Source organism: Mus caroli, chromosome 14, assembly GCF_900094665.2.
Source record: "Mus caroli chromosome 14, CAROLI_EIJ_v1.1, whole genome shotgun sequence".
Lineage (NCBI taxonomy): Eukaryota > Metazoa > Chordata > Mammalia > Rodentia > Muridae > Mus > Mus caroli.
In genome coordinates, this window is record NC_034583.1 from 46,634,325 (window position 1) to 46,659,909 (window position 25,585).

Sequence of the window (25,585 nt, forward strand, 5' to 3'; positions counted from 1 at the left end):
GTGAATATATTTACCAAGAAGTTCCTTAGGGGATTTAGTATCATGCTTCTAGCAATATTCCAAAATGTGGACTCATCAAAGCGAGGGACGGAAACATTTTCAATGCAAATAGCTTTTGACATTTATGCGTACATGTGACTTTACTCTCGACGTCTTGATTAAAGTCTGGCTCTGACTTTCCTTGTCTTTCATTGATCTGCTCCCACGATGAGGTCGTGAGAGAGCTTCTCTCGTGCATTAAAGTTGTACTTCTCCCAGCACCGGACTGTCAGGGCAGGAATCTTCGGGCTTTATCTTTCTAAATAGAAAGACGCATTCACATTCATGATGGGATATCTCATATGTAACTTTAATTTTTTTAAAAAATCTTATTTTTAATGATGGTTTTTAAATGCTTTAACCTTTCTTTCTTGTAGCCCACCATTCACCAGGGTGGGAGGAAGTGGACCTGTTTAGAAAGTTTTTTTTTTCTTTTTCTTTCCTTCTTTCTTTCTTTTTTCTTTTTTCTTTTTTCTTTTTTAAGAGAAACTCTCATCTATGTTGTCTGGAAATTAGCAGTTCAGTTCATAGGTTAGCAGGCAGCCCAGTCCACTCACAACACCTCATGGATATACCAGAAGTCCAATTCGGTACAGTTCCTTCACAAGTCAACCTTAGCCTTTCACGCCCGTGTATACGTTAACGAAACGTCCCTTCACAATGTTTGCCCCAGCAAAACCCCATCCAACCGACTTTCCCCTAAGAACCCCTTAAGTTTCTACTTCAATTCATATATTCTATTATTTTATGTGTATGAGTGTTTGCCTGCATGTGTATCTGGGCACTATGTGCCAGAGGAGGTCAGAAGAGGGCGTCAGATACCGTGAACTGGGATTACAGATAGATATGAGCAGCCACGTGGGTGCTTGGAATTGAATCCAGGTCTTCTGGAAGAGCATCAAGCGGTACTCCTAACAGAGGAGCGATCATTATAGCCCCTCCCCCATCTCTCTCTTTTGAGATAAATCTCATTATGTGATCAGGCTGGCTTTGAACTTGAAACAATCCTGCCTCTTTTGCTTGCTTCCTTGCTTCCTTCCTTCCTTTCTTCCTTCCTGTGTTTGTTTTTGAGTCAGGGTTTTACTAAGGAGCTTTGTGGCATCCACTGACCCATAGAAGCACTCTTTACCAGAAACGCAGAGCCACCAAAGTTACATAGGATCCAGAGTGAGCAACAGCAACCAAGGGAACACGCGCCCAACCAAGACCAGACCTACACCTTAATCATCATAGCTCCAGCCTGGGTCAATCTTGGGCATGGAAACTGTTTTCTTATAAGGTTCTGACAAGTTCATTTCTGGTGAAGTCTCTGCATGCATGCAGCTGCCAGGGGCTGGGCTCAGGGAAGAGTAAACACACTATCTCATTAAGGGGATCAGTGTTTCTCTCATGGCCTACTGCGTCTCCAGGTGAATTAGCTTCACCGGGGGTGGGGCTGGTGGTCCTTGGGCCAGGCTATTGACAACTCAAACTGGATTAACTCCTGGGAGATTACAGTATGTGGAAGTTCTAATCTTCGGGGCAGATCTGAATTCTGGTCTCCTGAACATTTCTGTTCTTTTGATCAGGAGGATTAAGGAGTGGAAAAGTTGATGTTTGCTTCTTGTGTTACCAGGTAAATGGGAGTGGAGTCCAAAGCTAACCTTGAGGGAGGAGTCTATTCAAACTACTAAACTACTGTTCTCTGTCTAGCTATCAAGCATCACCCCTCTCTAGAGTTGATACCCTAAAACTTCTTACAACATGGACTAAAGTTGGGGGATAGAGATAACCTATTTTCTTCATGATACTCCAGAGCCCCAGTTCCAAAATGCTTGCTTGCCAGGAGGGATTGGAGTTTGGCTTCACCCTCACATACAATTTGAAGGCAAGGGAACAAGAGCCAAGCTGCCTTCTGGGACTCCTGGTCTCTGCATAGGACAGAGCCAAGGACAATGTTGGCTTCTGACCAAGGACAAGAATGGAACTATTCTTTGCAGTGTCCTTGTCCCTAAAATGCTTTTCTGTTTCGGTCTCCTGTTCCCATCAAGACTTTTCAAGGCAGCACAGTCCTCTCCCATCATCCTGAGGGGAGAACTGCCACCGTCCCGATACCTCCAGCGAGGGCCCTGTTATTCTCCCCCACCTTCCTAAAGGGTACATGAGAGAGCAGCCGTAGGGGTGGGAGGAAGGCCAGAGTGTCTCGAGACTTGAAGAAAAATATCAAGCAAGTTATGGTGGAGCTCAGGCACCAGGGAGGCTGAGGCAGCCTCAGCCACATAGTAAGATGATGCAGCATAAGCCTGTGGCTGGGCGGAGGTGGGAAAGGGGCTGAGGATGCATAATAACAAGGCCTTAAAAAGGAGGGAGAGAATCAAAACCGTTAGGGACCAAGTCAAGCGTTCAGTTTCACCCCTCCGTCTCCTCTCAAATGCATGAGAGCAAGATGGTTTCACAGCAAGAAATGGATCATCTTCTCTTACAAAATCTGTTTTTGGAAAAGAGAGAAAGACTCACTTGGCCCCTGTGGGTCATACACAATAGCGATGTCTTTCCACTTTCATTTAATGAAGAACTCTCTGGGGGCCCGAACACTCAGCAATGTGCCAATTCCTTTCCAGATAGTCAAGGTCTCCTCAGGTATCTTATCTCCTCCCAGTTTAAAACTGTTGGGGATGGAGAACATGATGGTATGATTTGAAGCCAGTTTAAATTTGTTGGGGATGGTGGCAGCCTGGAGGTGCAGAGCTCAGTGGTTAAGAGCATTGAGTATTCCTCCAGTGGACCCCGGTTCAATTCCCAGCACATACTTGACAGCTCATGACCTTCAGTAAATCCAGTCCCAGAAGATCTAGCACCCTCTTCTGGCCGCCTCAGGCACTGCATGAATGTGGTACACAGACATAAGATGCAAGCAAAACATTCAACACATACAATAATAAAATAAAAGTAATCAGACTTACTGGGGTTTGCTTTTTCTCTTAGGATCTCATCTCCTGTGACATTGGGTCCAAGTGTGCTTTGGGAAAATGTGATGTCTCTTCTGAGAGGTGTGGTCTCTGCCTGTCAGTCAGGTGGAATTGATGGTGTTCTCTAGGTTTTCTCTGTCCTTATTGATTTTCTGTTCCCTTGTTATGTCAGCAACTGTCTTCCCTTGTGAGTAACATTTTTCTATGTCTTTTTCTAACTCATTAATCTTTCCCTAATTTTTTTTTTGGACTTTGTTTCTTCGATGCATATACATTATATTTTTTGGAGATCTGATCTTGTTATGGTTTGGACCTAAAATGTGTTTGAATGCTTGGTCCTCTGTTAGTGGTGTTGATTTTGGAGGCTGTGGCACCCTGGCAGGCAGAGATGGGTCACTGAGATGGGACTGTGAGGTTGGAAACCCTGCTCCATTCCTGGTGCTTTCCTGCCTGCATCCTGAACCACCAAGACACAAGGGGTCTAGCCTCTTGCTGTTGCTGTGGACTCTCATGCCTTACCTACCATGATGCACCTTAAAATAATTTTTAAAAAAGGGAAAAGCAAACCATTCCTGCCCTAAGCTGTTCCTCTTAGGTATTTCATCTAAGTGAGGACCATAACTGACAGGGATCTTTATATAATACTTCTTTTTAATCCCCAGGTAATCTTTATTTTGAAATCAATCAACTTCAATACTGATACAGCTTCATCATGCTTCTTTTAATTAGTGCTTACAAAATTTCTATTTGCCCATTTTTATTTTAAAGCTGTTTTGGTCCCATATTTCTTGTGTGTGTGTGTGTGTGTGTGTGTGTGTAGAAGAGCACAGAGGCTAAAAGTCAGCTTTGGGTGCTGTTCCCCAGACACTGTCCACCTTAGTTTTTGAGACAGCATCGCTCCCTGGCCTGGAGCTTAGCAATTAGGCTAACCTGACTGGCCAGCGATCCCCAGGGATCCACCTGTCTCTGCCTCTCCGATGCAGGAGTACAAGCATGTGCCACCACTCCTGGATTTTTAGTATGAGTCCTGGGAATCCAACTCGGATCTTTATTCTTGCAGGCAGACACTATATCGGTGGATCTGTCTCTTCAGCACCTCTTTGAATTCATAGTGACCTCCTAAGAAACAACATATTGGTTGGACATATTTTGTATCTAATTTGATGATCTCTCCTTTTAAAATTGGGGCTCCCTTTTCCCCTGCCTCTCATTTTTTACCCTATCTTTTTGGACTTCTGTGTTACCATGCATATAATTATGATTTGATTTGATTTTATTTGATTTGATTTTTCAAGACAGGGTTTCTCTGTGTAGCCCTGGCTATCCTGGAACTCAGTCTGTAGACCAGGCTGGCCTCGAACTCAGAAATCCACCTGCCTCTGCCTCCCGAGTGCTGTGATTAAAGGATCCACCACTGCCCGGCTAACTATGATTTTAAATAATTTGATCTTTTATTGTTTAGATTTGAAATGTCCCATAGGCTTATGTGTTTGAGCACCTGGTCCCCAGCAAGCGTTGCTGTTTTGGAGGTTGTGGGATGATGGTGGGACCATGGGAAGAAGTCACAAGTGAGTGAGGACTTCCTTATATCTTGGTTTCCTTGTTCTAAAACCTGTGGTCCTTAACCGAGGGTGGCGTGTGTTGCAGTAAATCTCCAACCCAAATAAGCCCAGGGCATGAAAACACAACTCAAGTAATATGAATACATGCTGTGTGCCTAGATTGGGCAGATCTACCGCTACACTACCATCTTCCCCATATAAGAGACCCCATATAATTTGTGGTTTCTCCAGGCCAGGGGCTTCTGCTCAGATTTCCTCCCACCTCCTCCTCTTCATCCTTCTTTTTCTCTCCTTTTCTCTTCTTTCTCTTCTCTTTTTTCTCTTCCCTAAACCTTTAGCTCCACCTTCCCCTCTTTCTCCACCCAATCACTGGCTCTAGCCTTTATTTATAAATTAAGGTGGGAAGCAGGTTTACAGGAAATCACCTGAGTGCTGACTCATTCCTTGGTCTCAGCCCCTCACAGGAGAACAGAATTAACAACAAATTTAATTAGCCCCAGGGCTATCCGCAACAGGCGTGTCTTTCAGGAGATGTTCGGCAATGTCTGCAGACATTTTTTGGTAGTCATAAGTGGGAGAGGAAGTACTACTGCATGCAATGGGTACACGCCAGCAATATTGCTAAACACACTGCAGTGCATGGAACAAACTTCTGTACAAAATAATTATAATTATCCAGCACAAATTGACAATAATGCCAAAGCTGAGGCCTGGTGGTAAGAGCTATGGCCTTTACAAACTCTTTAAAAACTTCATAGCTTCCCTTTCCCACTTCTGTGGCTGTCGCCTCTTGCTCCCATGTACCGACAAAAGTGAACTAGGTCATGTGTGTCACCTTTTATCCAAAGGCCTTTGCCACCCCTCCTCTGAATGTTTTGCGCATGGCTGCTTCACTTCCCTGGTGGATTCCTGCAAAGCCATGGTTTGAAGATTATCTTTGTTTTTAAACTGCGTGTGCTGAAATGATCTTCTCTTGTGGCTGTGTACACTCAAGTAGCATCTGACCCCCATCTCACTTTTAAACGATTAATTTAAAACCTGAAGAAAAAATTGTGTCAAATTCAGTGATAAGTATAGATGCAAAACCCACAAAATTGTTATAATAGTGTCTGCGCAAGTTAAATCCCAGCCATGCAGTCGTCTCAAGAATTCAAGGAATGTTCACCAATGGCAAATTTATCATGATCCAGTTCTCCAACAGAGTCTTCATGTGATATTCCAGTAGAAGCCAATGTCTTATCTAGGTTTTTAACATTTATTTCTAATTTTAAAAACTTTAAAAATGGGATTAAGAGATTTCCCCAACCCAATACAGACCCCCCCAATTCAATATCTACAGTACGTGCCACCTTATGGTGAATCCTAACTGTACTCCTAATGAAGGCAGGAATATGACACAGTATTTTTACCACTTAACACTATACTGAGTTAAGTACCCTATCACTTAACAGCAACGCACACTAAGATAAAGACAGAGTGAAAAATAAGAGCTTAAGAGAAATTTTTGCTGATGCATAACATCTATAAAAAGAAATTAGAGTTGGGAAGGCTACTGAGATGAAGATGTAAAAATCAACAGTATTGCCATAACACACAATTCTAGCTAAAACATGAAAGCAAAAGGTACCACTTGACATATATGTATGGACATATGAATAAAAATATTACAGATTTTTTCAGTATATATTTTGAAGAGTTTTATTTTTATCTTAAAGTGTGTGTGTATGTGTCTGACTGTTGGCTTGTACATGTGAATGCAGTGCCTTTGGGTGCCAGGCCCTCTGGAAGAGCAGCAAGCACTCTTAACTACTGAGCCGGCTCTCTATGTCCAGTTTTCTCACTATCTTTAAGGAGAGAGAATGTATATAAGAGCAAAATGAAGACCTGAAGAAGTGAAGAGATATTCCATATCTGAGAAGACTCAACAGCATAAATATACCTATCTGTCCTATTTTAATACGTCAAAATATTCATCTATTAAAATATTTTATGCTTGTATATATATATGTACACACACACATACATACATATATACATCTGTGCACCACATTTGTACTTAGTGTTCTCATAGACAGAAGGTAGAAAAAGATATCAGATCCCCTGGAACTGGAGTTACAGACTATTGTGAGCCACCATGTGGGTGCTGGGAATGGAACCTTGGTCCTCTGGAAGAGCAGACAATGTTCTTAACCACTGAGCCATCTCTCCAGCCCCTATTATATAATCTAGGTTAGCTGCAAACTTATGGTCTTCCTGCCTCAGCCTTGTAAGGGCCAGGCCCATAGAAAAGCACCACTAGGCTGGGCCTGATAGTTGTCGTTTGAATGGACTTCATATGGAAAATTGAAACTTTGAGAACAGCAAATGAACGGTTTTGCTAAATAGAAATAAAATAAAGCAATTCATGCCTTAATAGGTAAAGTCTTTTTGCAGTGCCATGAAAAATAAAACACCAAGTTGTTGGGATAGAGGATAGAAGACTAGGTCAATACCTTGGAATCGAGAACTTAGAGATAGAGCCTTGGAAGTGTTATAAATAACAGAGCAGTACTCCACATCATCCTCAAATGAGGGCTTAGCCAATGAGTAACCGCGGCATTGCCGGGTGTCAACGGAAAGATGAAGTAGATCTCTACTTCAAATTTCTGTTGTTATTATTGTAGTGTTTGGAATTTAATCTATTGCAGGTGCTCTAGCAACTGAACTGTATCCCAGCCCTTTAGACTTCAGCTTTAGCCACATTTAACAACAATTTGAGGTTGAATTAGAGATTAAGTGTAGCTGGGCACATATGGCACAAGCCTTTTAGTCTTAGGACTTGGGAATTAGAGGTCGGGGGATCTGTGGGGACCTGAGGCCATTCTAGGGAACAAGAGTGAGTTTCAGGACAACCAAGGCTACAGAATGTGACCTCATCTCAAAAAATTAAATATAGTAAATACAATCCTTTCACTCTCCGGAAAAAGAATTCGTTGATTCATTTAACAAATATTCGTCGAGCTGCCATCACACGCTAAGCCTTGCGCTGAGCACACAGCAATGAATGAAGCAAAGGTCCTGCTCCTTTAGATGATTTGTACTCACAAGACAGGGATACGTGCTTAGTATGTTAGGTGACGATAAACGTCATGCGGGATAAGTAAGCAGGGAAAGGGGACAGAGACTGATCTCAGAGGATGTCGCCACTTACGCAGGGTGGTCGCAGTAGGCTGGACCATGTGAGGAGAGGGAGGAGGGATGTGGGGGGAGGGGAGAGGGGAGAAGCAGAAGACCAAAAGGCCAGGGAGGGTAAAGGGTAGACAAAAAGACCAGGTCACCAAAATGGCTGGGTGATATAGGGAAAGGCAGTTGGGGGAAGGGCTGCCCAGCCACTGGGACTGGAGAAGTTTAGGGTATGCCAGCCACACTCTGTAACAGGTAGGAACTGAGGGGTGCTGGGAGAACCGGCTGACCAGGTACGCTTTGATATGTTGAATATACACCAGAATTAGCTGTTTGTCCCAAGTTTGAGAGCCAACACAGAATGTTTGTGTGCTAAGTCAGCAAAGAACAACATCCTTGAGGTGAGAAGGATTCAGAGGTCAGGCTTAGGTCAGCTTTATATCAGAGGGCTGCAGCTTATCCACGGAGGGAAAGCAGAGAGTTTGAGATCTAGGTAGGGGATGAGCAGTCTCTCTGTTGCACCTTCTTCCCTGTTCCATAAGAAGCAAGGTCATCAATCGAAAGAGCAGAACCAAATGATGTTAGGAATTTAAGGAAAGAAAAGGCTATGAGAGAATTGTCTATAAGGAATAAGAGAGACCAGTGGTATAGATAGCCCAGTTGGGCGAATGTTTGCCTCACAAGTATGAAGCCCTGGGTTTGATCCCCGGCACTGCGCAAACCAAGTGTGGTGGTACACTCTTATAATTCAGCTCTCAGAGGTAGAGGTGGGAGGGTCACAAGTTCAAAGTCATCCTCAGTTACACAGGGAGTTAATGATGAGAGTGGGTCACTAAAGAAGTGAATCAGGGCAGAGTGACTGCACTAAAGATTTGCCCGGTGGACGTGAATTTAGCACACTGAGCTTGCGCTGGTGACCCATGTGCCCTTGGGTCCATCTGCCTCCTTCCAAGTGTGCTCTCTGGAGAGCAGCTCACATCTGGTGCAAGGGGGAACTTCACAGGATGGTGTAGTAACATTTTTTTTTCCTTTTTGTAATCAATCAAAGTTTAAACAATTAATTGTCCATCAGCAGGGAGAAAGAATAGGCTAATTTTATGCCTGTGCAATAGTTATAGCTGCACAAATGAATAAACTAGAGAAGCTACTTGTCCAGTTCAATAGCCAAGTCCTAAGACTGCAGAGAACTAGGAAGTTTCGTATGTTTAGAGTGATAATACCATGCTTAGTAAAGTACCAAAGCAAGAGAAATGCTCTGTGTGCACTGCTGCATACGCAGTAGAGATGCAAACTTGGGGACAAGAGGGAAGCAGGTAACCTCTGGATGGTGCCTTTTGGGAAGTCAGGGAGACGGGAATGGGATACGGAAGAGGCGCAGAACTTCTGTTCAAGTTTTAATAATTTTTTTTAAATGTTTAAATAGAAGTTGGAGAAAACAGGAAGAAATGTCAGTGCTTGTCAAATGTGAGTAGCAGCTTTATCACCCGGCTCGGTTCTTCATCTTTGAAATGTTTCCCAATAGACTTGGTGTATGCTATATGTAGGGATGTCACCACTTTCAAAGAAGAGATAAGCACATGTCTAAAACTCACGGTACCCCATTGTGAGGTGACAGCCTTTCAATCTGCAAATGATTCCCGAGTACCTAAACATTGCACAACAGTGCCTGAGGTCTTAGGGAACCTGCGGAGAATGAACAACGTTTACAAAGATGCCAGGAGGAGGCGTGTGCCGCTGGCAGAAACATCTGGTGCTCTGTGACAAATATGCCTCGGGAGGGGTCAAAATGGTAGGTTAGAATGGAGTGGATTTGATCTTAAAAAAAGAAAAGAAAGAAAGAAGGGAAAGAAAAGAAAAAGGAAAAGATTCTAGAATGTGGTGAGTTTGATAAAAATCTGCTGAAGTGTTTCCTGGTGGTCACAGCTCTTCAGGATTTCTTTTCTGTGACAGTTTCCTTTAGGACCTCTTGGCCACTTGGATATCTATTGCCCTGGTTCTATATGATATAAATTTATATATATAAAAGAAATATTTTTTGCATTTATTTAATAGATATGTACTGACACATAACCTAACTCAGTTCTCTGGGTCTTCTCTCTTACTGCAATTGTCATTTTCTCTGTAATGACTCTAGGAATAAAGTGGTCTTCTTCCGAATCTCTTGTTACTAGGGACCCATCTGGGGCGGTAGGAGGGTGTGCCTCAGGGGGTTACTCTGAGGTAGTTCTAAGGGCACAACGTGAGTCATCAAAAGGGTTTGGGAGTGTTACAGAAAATAAGCAGGGTGATCTTAAGGGCGGCGACTGAGAAGCGAGAGAGGATGGGATAGACCTCTATAAAGCAGGCGGCTGTCACCAGCGTAGTTTTGTGACTGCTGCAGCCTGAGACATCCCTCCAGGAATCTGAGTGCCTGAGTCCGCTGGCCCGAGGTAGGCTTGTCATATTCTTCCAAGGCTCCCTGACCCCAGAAATGGAGGGCTGTAGAGTTTAGGGAGATCAGAGGCTTCTAGGACCCACACTCTTAGCACAGGTCCTCTGCTGAAAGGGAGAGAGTTGGCTTTCAGAGGATTGGGGCGGTCAGTAACTGCACTGTGCATTACTGGAAGTGTGAGCCCACAGACAGGGAATGTCCAAAGGCCTGCACTCACTTTCCAGAACTTCTTATTGATTCTTTGTGCATTTTACATCATGCACCCTAACCCCAGTCGTCTTCCAGTCCCTCCATATCCTCCTTTCACTCTTGCAATTTTCCCCCCAAAAGAAAACAAACAAAATATCCCACCATGTAAACTTCCGTGTGTCACAGTGTATCATACAGTATACTCTTTTGCCCAAACAGCTTTTCTTGCAAATACTCATTGCAATGGCTCATTGGTCTGGTTAGAGGCCACTAGCTCCTGCTACACTACCAGTACTGATCCTCACCAGGACTCCTGTCAGATATCTTCTTATTGCCCTATATTGTGCAGATCTTACAGCTTTCCTTCTGGAGGACCAGACTCTTCACACACACCAGCAGTTCATAGATGGGGAAGATGTTGGGGTGGGCCAACTCAAAGCCCTGGATCTGGGCCTGGGTGGAAACCTGACAACTCTCCTATTCTTACACATGGGTGTCAGCTCTTCCTCACCACACTCTCCAGCACTGCCTAGGTGAGAGGCAGCGACAGTTCACCCAAGTAGCACAGTTGGCAAGGGTCAGGGTCAGCTCACCTCCTCTCTCACTGTTGGGCTCACTCCCCCACACCTATGCCACCAGGGCTTGCTCTACTGTCTTGGCCATACCACCCTGAATACTCCCGATCTCACCTGCACACACTTTTGTTGGAGGAATGGATAACCATTTCCGGTCATTTCCAGTGTACCGGGACATAAAAGATGGAATCTCAATTCTTCACTGTGAAACTATCAGCTAATCTAGAGACACCAGTGCTCTGAGCTGCTCCCTTCACAGAGACCTAGACTTTGCTCCCACCAAGCCAGGGCAGAGGATGGAGGAACCATGGGGCTAGACTAGAGCGCATTAGACCTGGAAGAGTCTTTTGGGGTCTCCTGGGAATCCTGCCATCTCCGAAGTTGCTACAGATCCCACTGCAAATGTGTGGCATATTATGTAAGAAAATTGAATAATATGCCAACTTACAAACAAGTGTGGGGAATGGAAAGGGTTAAATGAGGCTGAACTCCATTACAAAGAATTGTAAAGAAGCCACTTGGCAGAAGTACAAATTCCTCCAGAGCCAGCTCTTTTGGAAATCAATGCAGGTTCCTGTTCGCAGCCCGGTTTTGGAAGTTGTTCTTAACTTGTGCCTTTTGCAGTTACCCAGGAAGCATGTGGGGCCCGGTGCTGACCACTTGGGGCTGCACAAGGCCCTTACTATGCACCCTTCTGCAGAAAAGAGGCCTTTTGTCCTGCTGAAATACTTAGGCTTGTGTGGTCATTTTCCTGAGACCCCCAAATTCATTTCTAACAAAAGTGGCTCACTCTTCCCCAAAGCTAATTAAAAATTGTTCAGTAACAGCTGACCTTTCTTTCTTTCTTTCTTTCTTTCTTTCTTTCTTTCTTTCTTTCTTTCTTTCTTTCTTTCTTTCTTTCTCTCTTTCTTTCTTAAAGATTTATTTATTTGTTTATTTTATGTATGTGAGTACACTGTAGCTGTACAGATGGTTGTGAGCCTTTATGTAGTTGTTGGGAATGGAATTTTTTTTAGGACCTCTGCTTGCTCTGGTCAACTCCGCTTGCTCCAGTCAGCCTCCGCACGCTCAGTCCCTGCTTGCTCCAGCCCAAAACACGTAAGTCCACTGTAGCTGACTTCACCAGAAGAGGGCATCAGATCTCATTACTGGTGGTTGTGAGCCACCATGTGGTTGCTGGGATTTGAACTCAGAACCTTCAGAAGAGCAGTCAGTGCTCTTACCCACTGAGCCATCTTGCAAGCCCCCAGAGCTGACTTTTCACAACTTTAATAATCCTTGCCAAATTCTGCGTTCAATGTTCAAGAAATTGCCTTTGCAAGTTCGCTGAGCTCAGGAAGAAAGAGCATCCTTGTTTACTTTGTAGTTGTAATAGATTCACCGGAAGACAGCAAAGGTTACACAAACAGCATCCACCCTGCTGCCTGCTGTCTATGGTCAGTTTCCTATAAAACAACATCAAAGCCCTTGATGTGGTTCTACAGCTAACTATGTATTTTGTTCCCATTTTCTGGATTCTGCCTCCCACTCTCCCCCAACACACTAATGCTCATATGAGTCCAGGACTCAGTCCACGATGCCACACCGTGTCTAATCCTGGTATCTCCTTCTTTGCTCCTTCCTCTCCGAGACAATCCAGCAGGCTCTTGCTTCTCATGTTGTTCACAGCTTTGAAGAGTTTAAGTTTGTTAGATGTCTTCCTAATTGGACTGGTGGGTTTAGGGAGGGAAATACCGGGGTGAAAGTGGCCTCTTATTTTGTCAGGAGATACACAATGTTGTCATTATTTATTTTTGTGGTGACGTCACCATAATCACTTGGAAGTGTCTGCCAGATTTCTCCACTGCAAAGTTAATTTATTGTTTTCTCTCTTCGATGCTCTTTGGAAATAAGGCTCCAAGCCCACCTCACTTTCCTTATAAGAAGGAACAACTGCAGAGAGCATTCTTCTGCAAATGCTTGTTTCTTCTCCACACCTACCATTCTATCCACCCACCCCAGGTCTCCTGTAGCACAGGCTGGCCTCGAACTTGCTGTATAGTGGGAGATGGCCTGAGCCATGATCTTCCTAAGTGCCTGAATTATAGGTATGTGTCACCATGCCTTTTTATTTTTATTTTTAAAAGGAGAGTTCCATTGTGATGAGCTTAGTCAATGTTGGGCAATTAGTGTGCACGTACATACCTATTTATGTGTTCTTTGAGTTAAAACCCAATGTGTTGTCCTTTATTCTGTCGCTTGGGCCTTACAGGTGGTCCCCTGTGCCCTTCCCCACAACTCTATCCTTTTGGTTTTTAAAGATATATTTCCTTGCTTTATTGATTTGCTTGCTTATTGATTTATTTCAGTGGTCACTAATATTCTGGCACAACAAGGTAGCCCAAGCTTACTTTATATTTTCCCTGTTTCCAGCTCTAGGATTGGCCATGTCTTTAAGAAGTAACAAAGCCTTTAGCAATAGCAGGTGCTGCCTCCTCCACGCTCTCTTTTTCCTTTGTTGGGATGGAGTGGGAAGCAGGGGATTAAAAACCTTACCACATAGCCCAGGCTGGCCTGAATCTCACAGTTCTGCCTCCGGTCCCCATGTTCTGGGATGACAGGTGTTTGTCACCATAACTAGCTTTTTCAGGTTTTAATTTCAGTGAGTACTTTTACTTTCCCATTCTTTTGGCATGGTTTTATTTGTGCTTATTTGAGACAGGGTTTCTCTGTGTAGCCCTGGCTGTCTTGGAACTCCATCTGTAGACCAGGCTGGCCTCAAACTCAAGTGATCCACCTGCCTCTGCCTCCTGAGTGTTGGGATCAAAGGTGCAGGCCACCATTGCCATGGCGGTGTTTATCTTTTATTAGCTTGTTGAATTAAAAGATTGTCTCACTGTTGTCAGTTAGTTTAAAGGCTCCTTCATTTTTGGTGTGTTGCTTTGGTTGTGCCCTAGGGCATCTGTTGCGTGAACTGTTCATACTGATATCTTCTTATGCTTATTTGTTTGTTTGTGTGTATGCACACACCAGCATGGATCAGTGCTCTTCTTCCTTTGCATAGGTTCCTGGCGCTCAGACTCAGGCTGTTGGGCTTGGTGGCTCATGGGGTCACTATTCACTGAGCTCTCTTGCAGGCCTTGCTCATTTCTTAACAGGAGGATGTCCCTTGATTTTTCTCCAAAAGTCTTGTTTGGACCATAGACATGCCTGCTTCTTGTGTCCACTGCCTCAGAGCATCTACAGTGGTTCCCACCTTAGCATCCTTTGAAGGCGTTTGGGGCTGTGAGTTTTTCTTGTGAGATAATCCCATTTGTCTTTAATTTTTTTCTCATAGTTATTTAAAATATCAAAAACTCTACTTATGTGTACTCATAATTTATGCATACTCATATTTATGTGCCTACATGTGGGTATGGATGCAGGTGCCCTTGAAGGCCAGGATTGGGTACCAGGTCCTGCCTAGTGTGGTGCCCGGGACACAACTCAGGTCTCTGGTAGAACAGCCAAGTGCTCTTACAAGTTGAACCATCTCTCCAGCCATTCCTTATAATTTTTATGAGCCTTCTTTTTACCACGTTGGTTTGAATTTTTTAAAAATAATTTTCATCTGGTGATCTGGGGCAAAAGGGACGACTGAAGTAGAGATTTAATTGGTCACTTTGGTAACACCACCACTTATTTGGGTTCAGCTATCCTCCCCTTTCCTCCTCTCTCCCTTCCCCTCCAGTCCTCTCCCCTTCCCTTTCCTCTTCTCTCCCTCTTCCTCTTCTCTTCCTCTCCCTCTTCTCTCCCTCTCTCTAGTACTAAGGAACGAACCCAGGGTCTGTGCTTGTTAGACAAGCATTCTCTTACCAAGCAACACCTCCAGCCTCTATCTTTTTTCTTTCTTTTTCCATTTATAAAGTTCTTCCCTCATATGTTATATTCAACTGCAGTTTCTCACCCCTCTCCTTTCCTCATTCTCTCCCCCCCCCTCCACCTCCCCTCTACCCCAGATCTATTCCACCCTAAGAAAAAAACAGGCCTCCCAGGGACATCAACCAAACATGTCTTGCCAAGCTACAATAAGACCAGGCACGTACCATCACATCAAGGCTGGGTGTGGCAACCCAGTAGGAGAGAAAGGGTCCCACAAGTAGGCAAAAGAGTCAAGAACAGTCCCCGCTCCCAGTTAGGATGTGCACAGGAACACCGAGCTACTCAGCTATAACATTCCATGCAGGGGACCTAGGTCAGACCCCTGTAGGCTCCCTGATCTTTGTGAGCCCCCATGAGTCCAGGTCAGTTGATTCTGTGGCCTTTTGCTGATTTGTGCTGATTCTGTGTTACCGTGTCCTTGTGCTATCCCTGACCCCTTCTGGTTCTTCTGATCTTTCTGTAACAAAACAGGACCTCAAGTGGAGGGATTGGGACACCAAACCAGTCATAAAACCTTCCATTTACAGCTTGTCCTGCCTGCAGAGTGTTCTGCAACACTGAAACATCATCAAAGAGACCAGAAAGACTTCCTCTATCTATTTTCTATGTAGACATTTGTCAAGCACTGACTCGGACTAGAATGAGGGATGCATTGTGCAGTTGCAAGCCAGAGAGATGCTTCTTTTTGTTCATCATTTTCTTTCAGAGGAACAGACATAAAATGGTGACATTTTCTGGACCAAAAATGGGCACACATGATTCACTATGTGGTAAATCCTGGCAGGTCGGGGACAGAGCATAAATATGCAAGCATGGCTGTTGTCTTGCATGGCCTTGGTTGTTTCTCAGATGCTACTGCTGCACTGAGGAAGCCCCATCTCTTTTACTCACTTTACCAACACCTCTGTGCTCCAGGAATCGACAGACCTGAGACTTGTGGATTCATTTCTTTGGTTTCTTTTCCCTGGTGTGTTGTGAGAGCACCCAGGGCCTTGCATTTGCTGGCAAGCGCCTCACTCTTCCATTGAACTGCATTTCCAACCTCCCAGGCTTTGTTTTTTATTTTTGTTTTTCTCCAGATTGTTTTCTGGCAGGTCATGGTTTCTTCTTATGCGTGTATCTCTTGGTAAAAGGAGAGTTGGGAGAAATGAGGTATCACAGAAAATCATTGGCTTGTTTCCCCCTTTGTTGCTGTTAACACTAAGTTACCAGGATTTGGTAACAAGGCCAGGTGTCTTAAGCCACAGAAAAGCTGTAAGTCCACAATCTCTCCTGACATCTCCCAGTGACTTGCAGGTGGCCATCTTGTCACTGTCTTCATGTAAGCCTGTACAAATATCTACTGTCCCTTTGGTATAGCTAAATTCCACCTTCTCCTAATGACGCTAGTCAGATTGTTTCATTATCTCCTACAACATTGTTTCAACATGATCATCTCTTTGATGGCTTCCTCTCCAAGCATGGTGACACCCAAGGCCCTGGAGGGTAAAGCCTCCACACGATTTGTAAGATGACAGAATTTATTCCCTAACACTCCTTGAGATAAACAAGATTGAACTTGCCTTAAAATTCAAAAATTTTGATCAAAGGTGATTGGTGGCTTAAAGCTTTATGCTGAGAACAGCTGTGACCCTGTCAAGTTTTAGAGACTCATGACCCTGTTCCCAATAAAGGCTAGGTTAGCTTTCTATACTAAGTCATTGTTTTTGCTTGGTCTTAATCTGTACACAAAGACTGGAAGACCAATCAGAAAGTCTAGTAAGGGTTAAGTCAAGACGAAGCTAGGCATATGAGGAGTGATAAGGAGTTTTTAGTTACTAGGACCCAGAGGGATATTTTTGCTATCATTCATTTACTGCCCCATGGTTTCACATCATCCCCCGAAACCTAGGCTGTTTGCTCTCCTATGCCAGTCACCTCCCCCAGCTCACTTTGTACCTGGGGAAGTCTTCAGTCCTATTTTCTAGTGTAGGCTGTTCTACCCTCAAGCTCCACCTCGATTCTCCCAAAGGCCCTCCCCTTATTCTTAATCCCTGGGCATTAATCTTCATTCATGATAATGCTTAGGTTGATATATCACACATTTCTTGGGGGTTATGGAACTTGGTTTTGTTGCTTTGTATCTCAAGAGCACAAGAGTATTGTGTCTTCAAACCTTCCCTGCTGAGTATGGCATCCATCACCGACTGACAGGTGCTGGAGATATACCAGGAAGGTTACCTCTCCTGGCTTGTATGGGATTCGTGAGTTTCCTAGAAGGTAAATTTCGTGTTAGAGCCTGAAGTCCTGCAGGCACCGCCAATGTTCATCCAACCTAAATACCATCAGTTTCCTTGGATTCCCGCTGACATTTGAATCAGTGGCTCAGAGCTCCTCAGCAGAGATAGTAGACCACAGAGGTCTAAGACACGCACCTTTCCTAGGTTTTTTTCTCTTTCCTCTCGTCTACTCCACTCCAAATTTAACATTGCTTCCCAAGACCGCCTCCCTTCCCAAGACCGCCTCCCCAAACAACCACTTGCCTTGACGTGTGCTTCTGAGGCAGCTGGGCTGGAGACTGGGTGTTTCTTCTTACTATGTGGCAAGTGAATGCATTCATCAGTTCTCTCCGAACTGAGACTCAGTACCTGACGGGATCCATGCACTGGGGCAGGGATTTGTTTTACCTCCTAGCTTAAGAAGGGATAGAGCTCATCACGGTGGAGAGGCCTGGCAGGGGTTGCGAGTCAGTGCCTCAGGAAGCAAAGACAAAACTTGACTCTTCCAACTTTCTCTTTTTCCTCTGTTTCCTCAGTCGGGGATCGCACTCACGGCACCTCCTTCCCGGTAATCCTCTCTGGAAACATCTTCATTGATACGTCCATAGGTAAGCCCCTAAACGCCAGAGGCACTTTGCAATCCAATTAAACTGACAATGAAGATTAAGCATGGTGAGGCAGGGTTTGAGATGGGAGGGCTGGCCTGAGAGGTGGCTTCAGAGATGAGGTACTGCTGATGCAGTTAGAATGACAAGGTGATGCGGGCTCTTCGGGCAGAGGAGTCTGGGAGGTGTGATTTTGGGTCAGGAGGAGGTAAGGGTAGTGAAAGAAGTCTGGTGATAGAGTTGAGAACAGGGAAGGAGTGGATGGCTGGGCTTTCTATGGAGTTGAGTGGGAGAGCTGTGTTGAGGAAAGCAACTTGCTTGTTAGACATGCTGGTAAGTTTACTATCTCTGACAAATGGGTTGTTGATGTTTTTTGGGGGAGGAAGCTGAGGGGAGAGAGGAGAGTGTACCAGGTAAAGGAATGGTTGGAAACTGAAAATGCTGAGAAGAAACAAGTTCAATGCTCAAGGGCTTGGGATGTAGCCCAGAGTACCTACCTAACGTATATTAGACCCTGGGTTTGAGCCTTCAAAGAAAATGCAAATTTCAATGCTTGGATAAAGGATGTGCAGAAGAAGTCTGAAGGTGATACTAAGAAGCATCCTGTAAATGATTTTCCTTAATGGAGGAAAGAAGACAGGTCAGGCAAGTGTCTCCCAGGCATCTTCCCAGAGCATAGCACTATGCCTGGTTACATACTATGCTGTGGCTCCTGATGGGGGAAGCCTGCCTTGAGCCTATGTTACAGCAAGTATGTGAAGAGCTCTGTGCTTTTCTGGAAAGTTTGGAGGATGGTGGAACACCCGCCAGGGAGTGTCCAGAAGAGTGCAGTCCCACTGTGGCTTGTAACCATGATTGTCTTCACAGGTCTTTCTTCAATGGCTGCCATATTCAGGCCTATCCCATGGGCCTTTAGGGGTTCTCTGTGTCTACCTCTCTCAGCTCGAAGGTTCAGCAAAACAGTGGATGAGAATCGCTCCCTGGCTGGGAAAGTGGCTGTGATCACTGGTTCCACGAGAGGGTGAGTGACTGGAGGTATTGACTGGCTCATTACCAGGAGGCGTTGCCATGGTCTCCAAGGACACACACATCTCGTGCATCCTAGCTTCCCCTACAACTATCACACAGGCCTGGTGTTTAACTCTGTTTCTCAACAGCTCTCCTTAAAAGATCTGTTTTCTGAATCCTACGAAGAGCGCGGAGACCAAATGTAGTCTCTTACCACCGTCGGTAGGACAGTCCCTCTATAATCAAGATTTTACCATCACAGCAGCACATCTGCCTCCCTGTCTTTCACACCAACACGGCCACTGTCTTGTGAATCTCTGCTAAGAGAAAAAATCCTGACACCTATCGTGCCTCAGACACAGAGGACATTGTCATCATACTTCCTATGGCACCAGGACTGTGTAGGTGTCTTGCCACCAGCTCAGAATGGTCTATGACCCTGGTTCCCACAGCCCCCCACCTCCAGTTGTCCCCTGGCTCCCATATTGCTATGCTCTTCATAATGAGTTCTTACCATCCCCCGATGGGGAAGCTCATCAACCTCTTGATTTTTTATGGTCTCAACATCATCAACATATGTTTAGCGTCACCTGGGAAAATGAAGGAACTAGACTTTCCAGGCCCCTGTGATGGCTTACATCTTTCTGTGTGCCCCCAATTCTCAGTATTCATCACACATAAAACACATTTAAAATTCCCAGCTATCCAGATCATTTTGACAAGATGCTGGGCACATGCCTCTTTTCTCTTCCTTGATCATAGTTGTTTAACCAATACCAGTTAAGAGTCTTCAGACCTCCTCAGTGATAGGAGACCTAGAGGGTTACACATTCTCCAAGAGAAGTTTTAAAATTGCAGCCTAGAGGGCAGGCAATAGATCTAGATAGAGTCTAATCCATGCCAGCCTGGGGCCAGGAGAGAGCGGCCATGCTGAGTCTTTAGGCTCGTAGGCTCCATAGCCAACAAGGGTATGACTCTTCTGATGGAAGATGACTTTTCAAAGTTCCTTTTAGTAAAATCATAAAGATATCTTCATTGATATAATATACTTATCACACGTACATCTGTGAGAATGGAATGAGCAGACTGTGAACGACTAGCATGTGGCATGTGCTCACCGATCTCTCTGGCCTGCTACTGAAGACCTGGAAGCCACTTCTGGGCAACACGAGGGAGACATAGTCATCAGGGTCTGTCTGGGAACAAGACAGAGAGGGCTGAAACCATCGCCACCATCTCCTCTTCTGCCGACAGGATTGGCTTTGCCATCGCCAGGCGTCTGGCCCAGGATGGGGCACATGTGGTCATCAGCAGCCGGAAGCAGGAGAATGTAGATGAAGCCGTGACCATATTGAAGGAGGAGGGACTGAGTGTGACTGGCACCATGTGCCACGTGGGGAAGGCTGAGGACCGCCAGCACCTTGTGACCACAGTAAGGAGCTACAGGCTGGGACAGATGAAAGGACATGGGTCTAACCCTGACTTGAGGGAATCATAGACATTCCCTCTATGTCTGTCAATGAAGCCAATCCCACATTCTCAGGATAGTGAGATGTGACTAAAAGATTCCATGACAGGTAGGGACAGCAGTGTTGCTCATACTAAGCAAAGAGACAACTAAGGATCTTGCCTAAAACCTCCTAGGGTCCGGAGTTGTCAAATCCCAAGTGATCTGTCTCCACGATAAAGTCTGAGCAGTGTAGCCCTGGCCCAACATAGATTGTATTGCTAGTTCATTAGACTAGCCTCTGAAATAGGAGCTCCTGCTGTAACCACCCCAGAAGAAGTGAGTTGTGAGGTGGGATCTGAAGGAACATGGAACAGGCAGGGCTGTAGTAAACAAAGGAGGGGCCTTCCAGATCAGAGGAGACAGCAGAGAAGGAATTAACTAGAAACGGAAGAGCTGAGAGCAAAGGTCTGGAAGGATGGGACCCAGAGACCAATGAGACGCCTTACAGGGCAGAAACAATATTCACCCCAGGAGGCAAGAGACACCATTTTATTCAGTCTCTGTCAGGATCTGGCTCCAGCCTGGCCCAGCCCCAGGATGGCCAGTTAGCACTGCTTTAGTTGGCTGTTGTCACAATACCCGACAGAAACAAGTTAAATAAAGGGTTATCTTGGTTTGTGGTTTCTGTCCATCATGGCAATGGCTGGGAAGGCATGGGCGTGGAAGTATGTGGCCAAGTCTGTTCCCATCACAGTATACCAGCATGCAGAAAGTGTGGCAGGTACTGTGAGCCGGGTGTAACCCTCAAAGGACTGCTGTCAGTGACCCTGTGCCAGCTAGGCTCCACCTCCTGAAGATCCATAGCCTCCCCAAACAGTGCAATAGCTGGGGAACAGACATTCAAAACATGAACCTGTGGAGATATTTCTGATTCAAAACATAGTGGTGGTTTTCTTTGGGTCTTTACCCCATTCCTTCACCTCCATGCCCGATCATTTGCTCTGCAGGCCCTGAAGCATTCTGGGGGCATTGACTTCCTTGTGTGTGTGGCCGGAGTCAACCCTCTGGTGGGAAGCACCCTGGGAGCCAGTGAACAGATCTGGGACAAGGTGAGCAGAGTGCCTTACACAGCCTCAGTGGTGTAGACATCTACTGGTGACTCTAAGAATGCATGTGCCCACACCATACCTGAGTTTCCATATAGCTGTGCCAGCATTGGCTTGGGTAGATGAAGATGGGACTTACCTGATTCAGGCCCAGGCTCTACCAGGTTCCAGTAGAACATCTTGAATCTCCTTGGGCTGATCGCCGTTCCTAAGTCCTGAGATGCCAGAAAATGATTTCTGGGTCTGTCTATGGCAGAGACACTCTGGCTCAGGTTTATAAAATGTTACACCTGGGTCAGTTGGCCTCTCTGTGAATCCTTGAGTCTGGCTGTTTCAAGGAGCGTCTCTGGGAGCTCAGAGGGTCACCTCATCTGGGCAGAGCTACAGCGGACGGATGGGACTCTCCCCAGTTTTGCCATCCCAGCTGGAAGTCACTGAGTACTCAGGGAGCCCCTATTGCCTCTGCAGACCCCACCCCTGTTATCCCGAAGAGCCCATCCGTGACTAATCATGTCTGAGCCCCATTCTATCCCTAGTGGCAAGGAATGGGCTCGTGATATCAATGTGCCAATCCCTTCCTGTGGGCCACCCCTCCATTTCCTCTTGGTAGACTTTGCCCCATGTTTCCCTCTGTGGTTTCCATGTTCTCTGGCTCTTCTTGATCCACCTTCCAGTCCCTCCACCTCACCCTCCAACCACATCCAGGTTTCCCCAGTTCTTTCTTTCTTTCTTTCTTTCTTTCTTTCTTTCTTTCTTTCTTTCTTTCTTTCTTTCTTTCTTTCTTTCTTTCTTTCTTTCTCTCTTTCTTTCTTTTTATAGATGACCAGGGTTGGAGTTCCAACACTGCAAAAAGGCTTAACCCAACCTAAGCCAACCAAAATATTATCCATGATAATTAGTATATGAATGAGCAACACCGCCCCGGTTCCTAACACTTCCTGAGGTAGGATAGGTGCTGAGTACAGACTTCCTTTCTCTCACCCAGTCTCCCTTTCAGTCAGTCACTGATAACTAACTTCCTCACCCTCACTTCCCTGTGCTTCCCCAGCCTTTCCTCTGGAAGGCAGTGGTGGAAGTATGGGAGCCAACAATGAGAAGGGTTACTACTATTATTGGTATTATCCTTAGGCCACACAGTCTGGTAATTCTCTGAGGCCTAGAGAGCTTAGGGGCCTCAGAAGCATGGGTTCCTTCAGACAAACTCTGTCCCTCACACACAGTGAAAGGACTCAGTGTCTTAGCTTCCTCCCGCACTCACGGAGCTTCAATCCTGGTCTGGCTCCAGGACAGGGCCCCAGATAGTGGTGTCCCTCTCCACAGCCCAACTTCTGTATTATTTGGTATTTCAGATCCTGGATGTAAATGTGAAGTCTCCAGCTCTGTTGCTAAGCAAGGTGCTGCCCTACATGGAGAACAGAAGGTAAGTGCGTGTGGGAACTGGTGGGGGCCACATAGGTTAATTTTTACCCACAGGAAATGCTTGGGTAGAGGCCGAGGTAGTTGAAGATGTATTGGGGTGTGTGTATGTGTGTGACAGGTGTGTCATTTGGGACAAGTCTTGTTTCTAGACCTGCTGTGTCCCCCAAGGACATGACTTGTGATATCCTTTCTGGGATGAGAACAAGGCTTGCCTTCCATATCCTCAAAGGACCTTTCTCAGGCCCTATGGCATTCATCTTAGGGACCTTGCTTTTTGTGACATCTGTTAGTATGAAGGGTTCAGAGTGAAGCAGTCTGGGGTCCCCATCTCTCCCTCTTGCCTTCCATTGTAGGCCATCTCACTTGTTTCTCTCCTGGTTAAAGGCACCACGAACGCCTTCTTCTGACCTGCTACACAACCTGTTCCTTCTGTGTATCCTGTGGTTACACAGGGCTGGTTAAAGCTTGGGACTCCTTGATGACCCACTGACTCCACGGAGGTCCCTTCAACATCTGAACATTACTTGAGCTTTGCCATCTGGGTGTGCTACCTCACTTTGGGGGCCCTGTCTAAGGGATACCACTCTGGCTGTATTTATCGGGTGGCAGTGACTTTAATGTCCACTAATTTAGATGTCTTACGTCTCGAAGTTCTAGATAGTTGCTAAGCCTTTTACATTTTCACTGTGAACTCTGAACTGGTTTACTCTTAGCGTAAAAGCAGCTTCCTGACTCTTTTAATCGAATGAATCTCTAATTTCACTCCGCATCCCTTTCTCCTCAAGGGGAGGCAGCGTTGTTCTGGTATCCTCTGGAGTGGCTTATGTACCAGTTCCAGTGAGTATGAGCACCCTTTGGTAAGCTGGGTTAGCGCCAGCTGCCTTGATTTCTTGTGAGACCTTGTAGCGGGGTGTGGGAGAACTAACTGACTGTTGATACTAGATAAAATAGAAATAAACTATGTGTCTCTGGGATGGAATTGTGAATGCTCTAGGTCAGATAGTATGATCTCATTTTACCTCCAAGGGGCAAAAATCTGCCATTTGCCTGTAAGTGATGCTAGTTTGCCTTCCTGCCAGGCTAGAACCCTGAATCTCCTAATTCTAGTGTTCTTACCGACTACTCAAAAGAACAGTGCAATACTCTGTGTCAAGCTTGGATATACATGATAGCAACTTGATAACCTAGATGAGAACCTGACTCTGAAAATACTACTGTTGGGGTGGTGAGGCACAAGGGGAGAGAATCTGTGTTCAGGCCTACAGTCAGGTACATCTTTGTAGCTGCAGCCCAGAAACAACCTTTGTTCCGGGAAGACCCCTTCCTACCATACTGATTCTTTGCTTCTCAGAAGCTGGGCGTCTACAACACCAGCAAGACCGCTCTGTTGGGGCTCTGCAAGTCTCTGGCTATGGAGCTGGCTCCAAAGGGCATCAGAGTCAACTGCCTAGTGCCAGGAATTATCAAGACTGACTTTAGCCTACGGGTGAGCATGACATGCGCCTTCCGATCTCAGTCCCCACCCTCCTACATCACCCTCTCCACAGACCTTCTGGTCCCTTTTGGGCCAGTCTTCCATATGAATGGATGCCCACAGAGCCTAGGCATGCAGCGAGATCCCCATGCCAGAGTCAGTCTTTGGGCAGCAGTCCCTTACTTTTCTGCTGAAGGATGAGGGTCTCTTTCTTCTTTGAGCAGACTGGTGCTCATCCTATCCTCCATGGAGGTATGGATCAGCCGCGATGCTGTTTCTGCCCTACCGTATCACCAGTCCTCTGCCTGACATTGGTTCTGCAATCTCTTTCTAGGAGAAAACGATGCCAAACATGCTTCCTGACATGAATAAAATCTTCGGAGTGCAGCGGTAGGTCGGGCTCGGGGGTTGTCCGTGCTCTGTGTCTCTTTCTAGGGAAAATTATTTTTCAATATGAAAAAGACCTCATTCCAGCTGCTATTCTGCCAGCTGCTTCCCCTTTTGGAATCCCGAGTTGGGGGCAGGAGGGCAGGTTTGCCGGCAGCCACTGTTACCCTCCCATTGAGGTTGGTGAATGCTAGGTGTCCATCGAGGACTGCAGAAGTCCAGGTCAGAGCCCATTACTGTTTCCTGTGACCTCATCTCTTCTCTCCCACAGGTTAGGGGAGCCGGAAGAATGTGCCGGGCTTGTATCCTTCCTGTGCTCCTCAGATGCCAGCTACATCACTGGGGAGAACATCATGGTGGCTGGCTTCTCCTCTAAACTGTGAAGAGACAGCATGGGTTAGAGACTGGGGTTAAAGTCCTCAAGTGGAAGAAGACACAGGACTTGGTGGGAAATATGTAGATGTAGAGCTTTAAGCTGTGCTTAGGATCCAGGTCATATAGGGATACTTACTGAAATGTTGCGAAGGAAAGCAGGTGTTTAAAGATTTCATTTGGAATAAATTTGTTTGGACACTTCTGGACATGTTCCTGTTTGCCTCTTGACCTACTGCCCTCTTGACCCAGATGAATCTTCCCTGGATTATTCTCCTTTCTTACTAATGCCACTCATACCTAACAGTTATTTTTAAAAATCCCTCCCTCTCTTCTTTCATTCCTTTTCTATGAAGTTAGAAATCAGGCAGGAGCCTTTCCATCTGTTCTTCCAGGCCTACCCTTTCCTTGGTGTTGACTCTATGCCCTGGGACAATCTGTAGATACTTCAAGTCCTTTGATCTCTGGCTTCCAAGTGAGTTTGGCCAACTGGAGGCAGACTGGGAGTCAGGCAAGGATGAGGTCACAGAATGAATTTCTCAGGCTCCTTTCTTGTCCCTTTGCCATGTCTAAGTTATTCTGTCTGCCAAAGAAAACTTTTGTCAGATGGCATCCTTTAAGCAGGTAAATTTCCATAACTTCTTATGGCCTAGATGTGATGTTGGCTCTTTACCTTGTTGAGTGCTAACTAAATATTAAC

At 45.5% G+C, this 25,585-nt stretch overlaps 1 protein-coding gene across 1 annotated transcript; it reads left to right on the forward strand.

Moving 5' to 3' along the window:
* Window positions 1-10,078: 10,078 nt before the first annotated feature.
* Window positions 10,079-25,088, forward strand: LOC110309667 (dehydrogenase/reductase SDR family member 2, mitochondrial-like). Its single transcript, XM_021182398.1, has 11 exons — window positions 10,079-10,140; window positions 11,923-12,004; window positions 17,601-17,672; window positions 18,537-18,690; window positions 19,932-20,109; window positions 21,135-21,236; window positions 22,583-22,653; window positions 23,438-23,489; window positions 24,004-24,138; window positions 24,461-24,516; window positions 24,785-25,088. Exons 4-11 carry the CDS (start codon window positions 18,548-18,550, stop codon window positions 24,894-24,896), a joined length of 849 nt encoding a protein of 282 aa, XP_021038057.1. The 5' UTR covers window positions 10,079-10,140; window positions 11,923-12,004; window positions 17,601-17,672; window positions 18,537-18,547; the 3' UTR covers window positions 24,897-25,088.
* The last annotated feature ends 497 nt before the right edge of the window (window positions 25,089-25,585 follow it).

Coding starts and splice junctions, on each gene's coding strand:
- LOC110309667 (XM_021182398.1), top strand. CDS start 18,548: ATGGCTGCCATATTCAGGCCTATCCCATGGGCCTTTAGGGGTTCTCTG. Junction 22,654..23,437: donor CCCTACATGGAGAACAGAAG/GTAAGTGCGTGT, acceptor TTTCTCCTCAAG/GGGAGGCAGCGTTGTTCTGG. Junction 23,490..24,003: donor TGGCTTATGTACCAGTTCCA/GTGAGTATGAGC, acceptor TTTGCTTCTCAG/AAGCTGGGCGTCTACAACAC.